Below are 13,780 nucleotides of genomic sequence, written 5' to 3' on the forward strand. Positions count from 1 at the left end.
AGCATTTTCATTTGTAGGTATTTGTTTACCCAGTAGAAATTCAGGAATATTTCCACAAAATATTTGTATTTTAACTCAGTACTGGAAGCTCAGTACACAAAAAGCTTTGTATACTGAGAGTAGTATAAATTTTACTCACAATAGCCCCAAACGGCTGACATTCCAATACTCATCAATAAGAGAATGGAGACAGAATGANCAGAGGGGAGAGGGGAGAGAATCATAGGGGAAAAGGGAATGGACTCACATGAACAAGTATAAAAGACACATGGACAATAACTAAGGGTGGGGGGTGGAAAGGGGAGGGAGGCGGGGAGCATGGGGTGGGGGGCGGGCAGGGTTGGGATTATAAGACAGAAACCTGTACTTGAACAAGAATTAAATAAAAATTATATTAAAATAAAAAAGAAAAAAAGAAAAAAAAATAAGAGAATGGATATAGAAATCGTGGTGTATTCATACAATGAAATACTATTCAGCAATAAAGTAAAAGAATCGCTTGTGTAATAATGTGGGTGAAACTCGAAAACACACGCTGAACACAAAAAGCCTTACACAAAACAGCACACACTATGTGATTCTAGTGGTGAGAAGTTCTGGAACAGGCAAAGTTAACCGGGAGTGACAGACAGCAGGTCAGTATGGACCTGGGCAGGAGATGAGACGGTTGAGTAAAAGGGAACTGGGGAGACTTTCTGGGGTGATGGAAATAATTCTGTATCCTAACTAGGTTGATAGTTACACAGTTGTATAAATTTGTCAAAACTTGTTGAACTTAAATGTATATAACTTACTGCATATAAATTATACTTCAATAAAATTGATTTTAATAAGATAGAAAAAATTAGACTGTTTCAAAAATTAGTACAAAATAAAGACACTTTCAGACTAAAGCACAAAAAGACAAACAATAGAAGACACATTTCAGACACAAGAAAAGTAATTCACACAGAAAGGTCTGAGAAACATGAATAAATGAAAAATAGATAGTAAAAATGTAGGAAAATCTTAAAAAGTGAATGTAAAACATAAAGCACCATCATGTTTTTTTTAAAAGCTAGAGTTTTAAGTTGTTTGGGGAGGTGATTATAGTTCAAGAACTCCAAGTTTCCTTTTTTAAGTAAGAGAAAGAGGAAAAGAAGATCATGATTAACTTCAGAATTTAGCAAATGTTTCATAAACAGTAACTAAAATTTTTGCAGTATGCAAATACTCAAACTTACACTTTAAGTGGTTTATTTTATGTAAATTATTCCTCAATTTGTTTGAAATAAAAGTTTTCAAGACTGCATAGCTTTCAAACTTATGGTGAAACAAGAAAAAAAATAACCCAGATGAAGGCAAGGAAAAGGGACAAAAACACAGAGAAAAACAAGTGAAAATACAAAATACAATAATAAAAATAAATCCAAATATAAGAATAATGTTATATACACAATATGCACCAGTTAATAGCAAGACTCAACTTGATGTTTTAATCCAATTATATGCTGTTTAAAAGATACACACCTAAGGATATCAAAAAGTTGAAAGTAAAAAGATTTTAAAAGATACCAGGGATATAGCCAAATTAATGTAACTACTTAATATATTTTTAAAAACTTTTTGCCTTAAACTCTTAGAGATAAAGAGTTACAATAAAAATAAAAACTTCAAAAGGAAATTAATTTACATTTATACACAATAAGTAATAAGCCTCAAAAAATATATAACAGAAATTGAAAGATCTGCACAGTAACTGATATCGCAGGAAACAAATCCATAAAAAAAAGAAGTTATTGACACAATTAACAATCTTTTTCTAAAGGCGAATATATAGCCATGCCCAACAAGCACAGAACTCTTTCAAGAACAAAAGAAGTAATAACAGAATTTGACCATATTTAAAACCACAAAATAAGCCTCAAAAATGTCAAAGGATTATAAGAATAAAGAACTATTGTCCTCTTATCCTGTAACAATGTGCTAGAAATAAATTAAAAATTAGAAGCCAGCTTTGACACTACCAGTGAATCAAAGGAAAAAAATCATAGTGTAAATAAAGTTTCAAAACAAAATATAATAAAAATACTAAATATCAAAACTCATATGATAAAGCTAAAACAGTAATTAGAACAAAATATATCACCTAAAAATGCAAATATTGGGGGGGGCTGAAAAGTACCATATGCCTATCTTAAAATGATAACATTACAAAATAAAATAATAAATTTTTAAAAAAGAACAAAAGCTGAAAAAATCAAGACATGGCATGGAGAATATCATTTAGAAATATGGAGATTAACTTCTAAAATGAGCTAAAAGTTATTTAGAAAATAGCATGTGGGAGGGGATAATAGTTTTTCTGATTAAACTATGAAAACTATTTGACTCTTAAAACTCTGACCACGTATATATATCTTTAATAAAAATGTAAAACCAGATTAAAAAGAAGGAAAAAAGAGAAAAATAAAAATAATAAAAGTCTATATGGTAAATTTCAGTCAGTATGCTATGACAGATTTAAAAAAAAAAGAAAGAGCTGTGAAAATGCAAAATTTTGACACTTTCCATATTGTGCCATCAAGAAACAAAAGTAGCCCTGGCTGCTGTGGCTCAGTGGATTGAGTGCTGGCCTGTGAAGCAAAGGGTCGCAGGTTCAATTCCCAGTCAGGGCACATGTCTGGGTTGCGGGCAAGGTCCCCGGCAGGGGTTGCTCAAGAGGCAACCACACATTGATGTTTCTCTCTCTTTCTCCCTCCCTTCCCCTCTCTCTAAAAATAAATAAATAAAATGTTTTTTAAAACAAGCAAATGAAACTGTAATTGTCATTATGAATAAATAATCATAGTTTTCAAACCATGCAAGTTTCCCTTAAAAAGTATGTTGATAATTACTTTAATAATTCCATATGCTGTCTTGAGGTGCATTCTTTTTGCCTCCATTTGGCCATTGAATAACAGATTTAACACATCTAGAAACAAAGTGTGTGGTGCTCAGGATTCAAACATACCTATGTATCAAGTAATTTTAAGTTTCATTGGTTGATGTGGAAAATGGCATGCAAATCAAAATGCAAAATGTCGTAATATCAACTGCATTTATGTTTACCATCTCATGACCTGCAAATATCTGATACAATGATGGCTGAAAAAAATTCTTTCAAACACTTCCTATTTGGTACCAACCAGTATTTGTAATTCTCCAAAGTACACTACTTAAGTATTGCTTATATGTAATTCTAACACAGACTTCAAAAAAATTCAAGCTAGAGGCCCTGGCCATGTAGCTCAGTGGGGCAGCATGTTGACCTGACACACCAAGGTCGTGGGTCTGATCCCTGATCAGGGCACACAGAAAAACCAACCAATGAATGCATAAGCAAGTGGAACAAATCAATGTTTCTCTCCCCCGCCTTCCTCTTTCTCTCTCTAAAATCAATACATAAAAATGTTTAAAAACTAGATACTAAAGTATTTGAACAGTGCATTCCCCTAACACCTAAAAATCAGATAGTCAAGTGACAACCCAGCTACTTTAGAAATGATTTTCCAGTTATGTACATTAAAGATAATGTGCTATTTCCTCTAACCATGCTATAGAAATAGAGCTAACTATTCTACATAAAACTTCATGGCAAACTAGAGAATGCATTAGTAACGATGTACTACCTGAAATACTGAAATAGTTTCTTTTGCTTAAACACAATAAAAAGGAGGACACTTGGGAATAAGGGTTTCCAGAGCTCTCTCACTGAGACAGACCCGTCTTTACCATCTAACCCTGAACACACCACGTCAGGCCAAAGTAAGAACCTGCCCCAGGTGCAGCCCAAACAAAGGGCAAGTTGGCCAGCTATTGATAGGTACCAAGCAAGAAACTATCAAGGGTAACCTACTCTAGCTGATGACTAACAGGCAGACATACAAAAAGACCTCATCATTGTAGCCTACAAGCTAAGAAGAACTGTCTTGTGAAAGGGTAAGAATCAAATTCCTGGATTTCACACCCACTAAAAAATCACTCCTCTCTAAACCTACCATTTTTAATCACATTATATAGTTCTCATATGCACACAGAGAAAAAAGTAGGTGATTTCTTCACATAATAATCAATTTCTCCCCAATTTCTTCCATAATGTTTTTCTGCTTTGAGTTAGCAGTATTTGCCATCGCTGTGGTTTTACTTTTAAGTGGCTCTCACCTGATCAGAAAAGTGTTAAAACAGCAGGCAGATACTTCCTGTAAGTTGACTGTAAGAAAATCATTCTATGTCCTTTTCCAAATGCCTCTTCCTACCTTCTTTTTTCTCTCTTTTTTTGACAAATACACTCTCTTTCATCCCTGTGTTTTCTCCAATACCCATGATTTCATAATACCTTTCTATACACCAAATCTAGGGGTTCAGGGGGAACAAAGACGCCAGGGAAGGGGGAATGAGGGCAACTTGCTGATCCTTGAAGTGCAGCCAAAACTCATGAATTCCGAGGAGAAATCTGAATAATTATAACTGAAATGTAAACATTAGCTAGCAAGTATTTCTCTTTTTTTTATTTCTCCCATATGACCTCACATTAAAGTCTTTTTATTTCAACTGGGAACTAAGTATCACTACATGGAATTTAAGGGCATGGGGTTTGCCTCAAACCCTTTATTTTACACGTTAAGATCCCAGGCAGTGTCTGAGTTTTTCAAGGACCCACACGGCAAGTGAGCACAGTGAGAACAGGACACTAGGTCTACTCACTGCCATCAACCAATCCATCAGCTTTACTTGCTGTTTAACTCAGGCTGAATACTTGTTTCCAGTAAATAAATGAGGGTAAGAAATGTTAACAAGAAGTCGCTCTGCCTATGAACCAACTTAGAGTTAAAGACTTCAAGTTGCCTTTCTCTCTCCCAGATATTCCACAATTCTACAATCACTTTCAGGAAAAAAAAATTCAACATACATAGACTATACATATTTTAAACTTATCATTTCCTTGCTCTCTCATCTCCCCTTAGTTGAATGCAACTGATACAAAGAAGACTTCAAAATTAGATTCTGAAATGCCATTTTTAAAGAATTGTTATTTAATTTTTTATTATATATATTTTTATCCTCACCCAAGGACATTATTTTCAAAGCTTTTAGAGAAAGAGGACAGGAGAGAGAGACATATCGGTGCACAAGAGTAGTGTCGACCAGCTGCCTCCCACCACACGGAAACCAGGGATCGAACCCACAACTTAGGTATGCGCCCTGAACGGGAACCAAACCCACACCAATGCGCCCTGAACGGGAACCAAACCCACACCCTTTTGGTTATGGGACAACGCTCCAACCAACTAAGCCACAATAGCCAGGGCAAGATTAATTTTTAAGGAGTAAAACCCTATGTCCATTAAATGAGCTAGTTCCCTCATTTTACACATAAGCAATTTATACTCCAAACGTTGACATAATTGTCCGATGTCACTCAGAAAAGCACCACTATTTTCATTTTGGACAAATGAAAACACTGATTATGCACCTAAGGGAGGAAAAAAATGTTTTCTTAAAATCAGTTAAGATGCTGAATTTTCTATATTTATACCTGAAAATCATCAACAAGCTCAGGGAAAAGGTGTTCATACATTTTAAGTTCTTCTATCTTTCGTCCTGGTTCTTGCTGAGGTTTTAGTTTGTTAATATCTGTTTCAATATCATCATTCTGAAATGACAAAAAAGGCATGTCACCAGTTAAAAAAATATAAAAAATTACAGGCTACATTTCAGGTTTAAAGATTTCCAAATTATTAATTACATGTAATTACAGAATAATCACTGAATAAAGGGTCTATTACTTTTAGCGTACATTAAAATTTGCTTGTATTTTTGGGTTGTTGTGTTGTTATTGTTTTGATTGTTTTACTTTTGTCAAAGGTTATTCTAATAGTAACAGGTATTTGAATTCCTCAAGATAGAAAAACTAGTGTGAAGATCAAGACTAAAGTATGTTCCCCCCATCTCCCCAATTGTCATCATTTTGCTCATATTAAAGGAAAACTAAGAAAACTAAATTGAAAACCTAAGTATATGATGTTGGTGATGATCAAAATAACATTTACTGAGCACTGAAAATACATGAAGCACTATGCTAAGGATTTTAAATATATCATCTAATCTGATGTGCACAAGAACACTATGAAGTAACAGCATCATCACCTCCATTTAACTGAGGAGGCACCAGGTACAGAGAGGTTAGGTGGCTTGTTCAAAATCACACAACTTGCAGACAGAGGAGCCAGGACCTCAGAGTAGGGACAGACACCAGGGCATCCACCTTTAGTCAACACAAAGCACTGCCCTGAGAGAGACTAGTGATTACCGTGCACTCGCACATTTCACGGGCAGTGAAGTGCCCTTAGAAAAGCTCAGTGGCATCACTCACTTGGCTTTCAGGGAAAAGAAAAGGGACGGAACCACAGCGGGAAATGATCTCCATGACCCTCCGGGGAAGAAGAAGGTGAGTCTAAAGGAGAAGTATGACCTCAGAGAAACAGAGTATGCGTCCAGAAGCAACTTGGCCTCTATCTGTTCAAGGAGCTAATTAATGTAAGATAAGCATCGGTTTACCTGCTACCCAAGCTGCTCTCTAGGGCCCTCAACAACTCTGGCCTCACACAAATGCCAACTCATTATCTCCTTACTGGTGGCTAGAGAGAGATAATTATACCACTTAATAATTATCAGTTGGTATTGGTTTTTAATTTTGCATTTATCTTACTACCACAGTTACTTATTTCTCTACCTTGTTCTACCATGCTTCAATCTTTAAAATTCTTTTATATACATGTACCTAACTATATTTACACACTTACCATTAACAAGTAATTTAAGAGAAAAAACATACTATGTATTTCTCTTATTTCATATTTCAGGAACTTAGCTATTCTTTGTATAACCAATAAAATTATTTTCCCCTTGCCATAAATAATAAACTGTCTTTACTTAAAGAGTATCACCTTAATTATTGTATAACTATTGTGTAATTATTATTACATGAATATGTAATTTCATATACCTTAAATTATGCATTGATGAATCAAAAATATATAATTTTCTTGATTAACATCTAATAAAGTGGACAATACTTTCAAAGTAATAAAAATTTACAGAGGCATTATTTCCTCCAGCCATACGAGACTAATATTCAATATTATTTTTTGAAAATACAGCCTTATAAAGGTGACTCTGTACTTTAGGGGAAAAAAAAGAATGTACTGGTAAGTAGTATTAAATCTCCCAATCCATAAACAGGTTATATCTATCCATTTCTTCAGATCAGCTATGATTTCTTTAATCAGTGTTTTGTGACAGTCAAGATATACATTTTTACATATACTGTATAAGATGTATACTTAAGTAATTAACGGTTTTGTGCTATTGTAATTGGTTTTTAAAGTGCTTTTTCACTTTCTACATCTTCATTGATAATTCATATAAGTAAAATTTTTATTATTTTACACTGGCTGGTATAGCTCAGTGGATTGAGCACAGGCCTGCAAACCAAAGCGTTGCTGGTTTGATTCCCAGTCAGGGGACATACCTGGGTTGCAGGCCAGGTCCCCAGTATGGGGTGTGCTAGAGGCAACCACACACTGAGTTTCACGCCCTCTCTCCCTTCCTTCCCCATCTCTCTAAAATAAATAAACAAAATATTTTTTAATTTTTATTATTTTATATTAACATACAGATAAAAGCTCTTTTAATATTAGAAAGATATTAAAACAGGCACAGTGAGGAAAGAATGCATTGGCCCTTTTCAAAGACCAATGCATTCAAAGCAACATTATTTTCTCTTTCAATAGTTTACTGTCCATAGTCAGCCATGATAAAAAGATGTGGACAGAACAAATTAATCTATCATTCACTAGATCTATGTAGCTAATCTTTGTTTTACAACTGTGTATACAATTTACTAAGCTGACTGAAGACAGAAAATGATACTAACCTTAAAATTGTGATCTAGGTCATCCTCATTTTCGATTTCATTTTCAGCTTCTAAATCAGTATCATCGTTGTCATCACTTTCATCTACTACGTCATCCACTGTGATACAAAATGTGCTATAAGTAAGTAGGTCAGAGGTAAGCATTCTACAACACACACAGCCAAAGGGAGAATGTTTCTATTTACATGCAAACATGTGTATTGCAATCACCAAAGGGTAATTAAATGACATTTCTTATTAAAAGTATCTGTAAGGCTGTCTCAGTTGTTGAAAAACCTGAGATACAGTGAAAGTGCTTTAACATTTGAAAAAGCACTATAAAAATGAATGAGGTCTTTTACTGTTTTCTTTTTAAAATTTAATAATGTCTTATGTTGCAACAGCCTGAATGAAGCATCTATTTCCCATTTATGCTAAATCTGAACAACTCATTTCACCCCTTTTACAATCCACTTCCCATTTATTGTGTCAGCGACTACCAGGTGCCATGTACTGTGCTGTCTGCTGGGGACTTTTGAAAAGGTCTGTAAATACAGTCCCTACTCTCAGGGAGCTCATGAGGTTAAAAAGCAGAAGAGAGTAAATAAATAGTTATATTTAAAAAGATACACACTAATGAAAGCATATACTTAAAAATGCTATGGGAAAGCAAGGGATGAAATAAACTAACTGCAAACAGCTTGGGGCCAAGGGGTCACCAGTGATCATTTCACAAAACCAGTCACCAGTGATCATTTCACAAAACAGGTAATACTGAAGAAAACACAACAGCTTTCTAGGTGAACATAAGGGCGGATAGTGTGAATTTAAAAAAAGAAATAATGATAAAATAATTTAGATGAGGTCTTTGGGAAATAATAAGCCAAACACGACTTAACTTGTATGCTTGGGAAAGGACTACGAGAGGCAAACAGGAATGAGAAAATAAATATAGTAAGCCAAATAGTTTAGACTTTTAACTCACAGAAGACAAAAACTGAGGATTTTGAAGAGGAGAATGAATTAATTCAACTCATGTTTTTCAAAAGATCACTTTGGCAGGTGTGAGAGAGGGAGCACATATGTGGAGGGAGATGCCGAGTGAATATGCATTAGAGAAAAACTCAGGGAAGAGAATGAAAAAGGACATGAGGACCATGGATGTGGGGGAGACGAGGAAGAAGAGTAGAGGAGTCATTTTGAGAGTACCGGAGTAAATAACTGTGTGCTTAAAAAAAAAAAGTAGACACTAGCCCTGGCTGGTGTGGCTCAGTGGACTGAGTGCTGGCCTGTGAACCCAAGGGTCACCGGTTCCATTCCCAGTCAGGGCACATGCCTGGGTTGTGGGTCAGGTCCTCAGTAGGGGGCATGCAAGAGGCAACCACACACTGATGTTTCTTTCCATCTCTTTCTCCTTCCCTTTAATAATGGGAGAAATTATTATTTCTCCCTCCCTCCCCTCTCTAAAACTAAATTTAAAATCTTTTTTTAAAAAAGGTAGAGAATATTTTAAAAGGGCACTTTTCAAAACTTTTTTTACTCTATTGAGAGATAACTGATAAATATAATAATTGTATACATTTAAAATGTGCAATGATGATTTGACACACATATGCATTGTAAAATGATTACCAAGAAAAAGATAATTAACACAAGCATCAACTCACCTAGTTAATATTGTTAACATTTTATGTGTCTACATGTGTGTGTGTGTGTGTGTGTGAACACTTAAGATTTACTCTCAGGAAGCAATCTAAGTGCCCATCAATAGATGAGTGGATATATAAAGTTGTGGTATGTATATACAATAGAATATTACTCAATCATACAAAAGAAAGAAATCTTACTATTTGCAACATCATGGACACACCTAGAAGGTATTACACCAAGTGAATGAAGTCTGACAGAGGAAGACAAATGCCACATGATCTCACTTACATGTACAAAATAAACAAAAAATAAACAAATAAAATACAAACAGACTCACAGATGTACAGAACATATTGATGGCCACCAGAGCAGAGGGGGACAGGGGACTGAGCGAAAATAAAGGGATTAAGAAGTACAAATTGGTAATCACATAATAGTTGCAGGCATGTAAAGTAAACCACAGTGAATACAGTCAATAATACTATAATAACTACATTTGGTGGCAGGTGGGTATTTGAAATATCAGGGGACCACGTCCTAAAGTATATGATTTTCTAGTCACTATGCTGTATACCAGAAACTAATACAAAATGATATTGAATATAAACTGTAATTGAAATCTTTTAATTAAAAAAATTGCTCTCAGAAACTTCCAGGTATAAAATACCAGGTTATTAACTATAGTCACCATGCTGTACTTTAGAACCTCAGAATTTAATCTCAAAACTGAAAATTTTGTACCTTTTGGCCTCACTGCCCCTTTTACTGCTCCCCCAGCTCCCAGCACCCAACATTCTAATCTGCTTCTTTGAATCAGTTCTTGTTTCTTTTTAAGGTTCCACATGTAAGTTAACTACTAATATACAGTATTTGTCTTTCTCTGTGTGGCATATTTCACCTCAGCACAATGCCCTCCAGATTCACCCACGTTGTCACAAATGGCAGAAGTTGTTTAGTTTTTATTGCTGAATAATGTTCACATACATATCTACCATATATACATACTTAGACAGAGATAGAGCTATAGACACAGAGATAGATACAGATACAATCTCTTTCTCTACATTCATCCATTGAAGGACACAGATTGTTTACAGATCTCCGCTATTTGATGCAATGGGCATGAGTGTGCAGATATTTCTTCAAGATGAGTTTGATTTCTTTTGAATATATACCCAGGAATGTGACTGCTGGGCCGTATAAGTAGGTCTATTTTTAATTTTTTAAGGAATTACATACTGTTTTCCATATTTGCACTACCAATTTACATTCCCACCAGTAACTTTTAAGAGCTCCATTCCCTCCACACTGTTGCCAGTATTTGCTCTCCTGTTTCATAGCAGCCATTCTAACAGGTGTGAGATGGTATCTCACTACTGTTTTGATTTGTATTTCCCTGACTGGTGATGATAAGCACCTTTTCATATATCTATCAGATGTTTTTGCACCTTGGGAAAATGTCTACTCAGATCATTAGCCCATTTTTCAATTGGATTATTTGCTTTTTTACTAGTCAGCTGTATCAGTTATTTACATATTTTGGACATCAGCCCCTTATCAGATATATGGTTTACAAACATTGTATCATTTCCCATGCTGTACTGAATCTCTTTAGTTTGACTGGTCCCATTTGTTTACTTTAGTCTACTGCCAGTGCTTTTGTGTCTTACCCAAGAAATCATTGCCAAGACCAATGTCAAGAATCTTTTTCCTAGGTTTTCTTCTACAAGTTTTCGTTTTAGATCTTTTAAAATGTTTGATCCATTTCCAGTTAAATTTCGTGAGTGGTATAAAACAGTGATACAGTTTTACTCTTTTTCATGTGGCTATCTAGTTTTCCCAAAACCATTTATTACGAAGACTGCTTTTTCCCTATTGCGTCTGTGATGCCCATCTTAAAAATTAGTTGACTATATGAGTGGGCTTGTACCTGGGTTCTCTGCTCGGTTCCATGGTCTATGTGGCTGCTGTATTTGAATACCATGCTGCTTTGATTACTAAAGCTTTATAATAGTTTGTAATGAAAAACTGTGATGCCTCCGGCTTTGTTCTTCTTTCTTAGGATTGCTTAGGCTATTTGGAGCCTTTTGTGGTTTCATACAAATTATAATTTCTTTAACATTTTTCTCTCTTTTTCTTTATTGTTGTTCTATTACAGTTGTCCCAGTTTCCCCCCGTTGCTCTCCTCTGCCCTGGCCAACTTCCCTCTCTACCATCAATCTCCACCCTGTTGTCCATGTACAGGTATCATTCATACCTGTTTGTTAATCAGACCTCATTTTTGTGGGGGGAAAAAACAATTGGATTTTTACAGAAATTGCACTGAATCTGCAGATCACCTTGGGCAGTAGGAACATTTTCACACTAATTCGCCTATCCAAGAATGTGGGCTCTTTTTCCACTTATTTGTGTGCTTTCTGATCTCTTCCATCACAGTCTTACCATTTTCCGTGTACTGGTTTTTCAACCCCATGGTAAAACTTACTGTTAAATATTTTATTGTTTTTGATGCTATTGTAAATGTGATTACACTCTTAATTTCTTTCAGATAGTTCGTTATTAGTGTATAAAAATGCAACTGACTTTTGTGTAATGATTTTGTATGCTGATTTTACTGAATTCATTAGTTTTAACTAATTTTGGTGGGTATTTTAGGGTTTTCTAAAAGATCACATCATCTACAAAGGTCATTTACTTCTTCCTTTCTGATGTGGATGCCTTTTATTTCCTTTTCTATTGTAATTGTTATAACTAGGATATTCAGAATGATATTAAATAGAAATAGCAAAAGTGGACATTCTGGTCATGTTCCTGATCTTGGAGGAAAGGCTTTTATGGTGCTATAGGACTGTCATATACGCTCTTGTTATACTGAGGACCATTCCTTCTATGCCTAATTTGTCGAGTTTTATCATGAAAGGATTTTGAATTTTGTCATATATTCAGATGATCATAGAATTTTTATCCTCCTGTTAATGCAGTTTCACATTTTTACTTATAAACATTGAAACATCCTTGCATCCCAGGGATGAAAACCACTGGATCACACTGCGTGATTCTTTTTCTTTTTGAATTCAGTATGCTAGCTTGTGTTGAGAATTTTGTACCTATGTTCATCACAAATATTGGCCTATAACTTTCTTTTCTTGTAGTGTCATCTGGCTTTGGTATCAGGGTAAGCGGGCTCCATAACATGCGTTTGGAAGTGTTCCCTCTTCAACTTTTTGGAAGAGTCTGAGAATTCTCTTTAAGTGTCTGGTGGATTTCCTTGTGGAGCGATCTGGTCCTGGGCTTTCTGGTTGAGATACTGTAAACTACCAATGGGATCTCCTTACTAGCAGTGGGTCTGTCCTGATTTTCTGTTTCTGATTCAGTCTTGGTAGGTATTGTGTTTCTAGGAATTCATCCATTCCGCCTAGGATGACCAATCTGTTGGAGTGTAATTGTTCCCGGTAGCCTCTTATAATCCTTTACATTCCTGTTATCAGTTGTAATGTCTCTGCTTTCATTTACATTTTATTAATTAATCTATTTTTCCTCTGACTACCTAAAGGTTTGGTAGTTTGTCAATTTTGCTTATCTTTTCAAAAAACCAACTATTAGTTTCATTCATCTTTTCTCTTTTATTTTATTCTTGCTTATTCTTTTACAATTATCCCAAGTTTTCCTCGTTAATCTCTTCTACTGGTCTTTCTAGTCTTTCATTTATTTCTGCTCTAATCTTCATTATTCCCTTCCTTCTGCCAACTGTTCCTTACATCTATTAAGACTTGTTCTGTGACCCAACACACGATCTAGCCTGGAGAATGCTGTGTGTGCCTAAGAATGTGTATTCTGCTGCTACTGCGTGGAATTTTCTGTGTATCTCTGTTCAGTCCATTTGATCGGAAGTGTCATTAAATGAGTCTCTTATTTCCTTATGTTATGTCGGGATTACCTACCCATTGTTGAAAGTGGGGTACTGAAGTCCTCTACTGTAACCGCATTGCTGTCTACTTCTCCCTTCAGCTCTATCAATTGCTTGATATATTTAGGTGCTCCAATGTTGGGTGCATATGTTAAGAATTATATCCTCTCAATGAACTGACTCCTTTATCATTACATAATAAACTTCTTTTTCTTTGTCTCTTGTTAGTTTTGTTTTTACTTAACGTGTGTTTTGTATCAAGTAAATATAGCTGCCCCTCCTCTCTC

At 35.2% G+C, this 13,780-nt stretch overlaps 1 protein-coding gene across 8 annotated transcripts in view; it reads right to left on the reverse strand.

The window, feature by feature from the left end:
* Positions 1 to 13,780, reverse strand: part of AGTPBP1 (ATP/GTP binding carboxypeptidase 1) — a 142,462-nt gene that overhangs the window by 55,137 nt on the left and 73,545 nt on the right. For all 8 annotated transcript variants that reach the window (XM_037035826.1, XM_037035822.1, XM_037035827.1 and 5 more), the window contains 2 exons: positions 7,958 to 8,055; positions 5,558 to 5,674 (listed from right to left, as the gene is read on the reverse strand). In XM_037035826.1, coding sequence (XP_036891721.1) covers positions 5,558 to 5,674; positions 7,958 to 8,055 — 215 coding nt within the window. The remainder of the gene's footprint in view (positions 1 to 5,557; positions 5,675 to 7,957; positions 8,056 to 13,780) is intronic.

This window comes from Sturnira hondurensis, unplaced genomic scaffold, assembly GCF_014824575.4.
Source record: "Sturnira hondurensis isolate 20B ecotype Veracruz unplaced genomic scaffold, ASM1482457v3 Scaffold0022566, whole genome shotgun sequence".
In the NCBI taxonomy this organism is placed as follows: Eukaryota; Metazoa; Chordata; class Mammalia; order Chiroptera; family Phyllostomidae; genus Sturnira; species Sturnira hondurensis.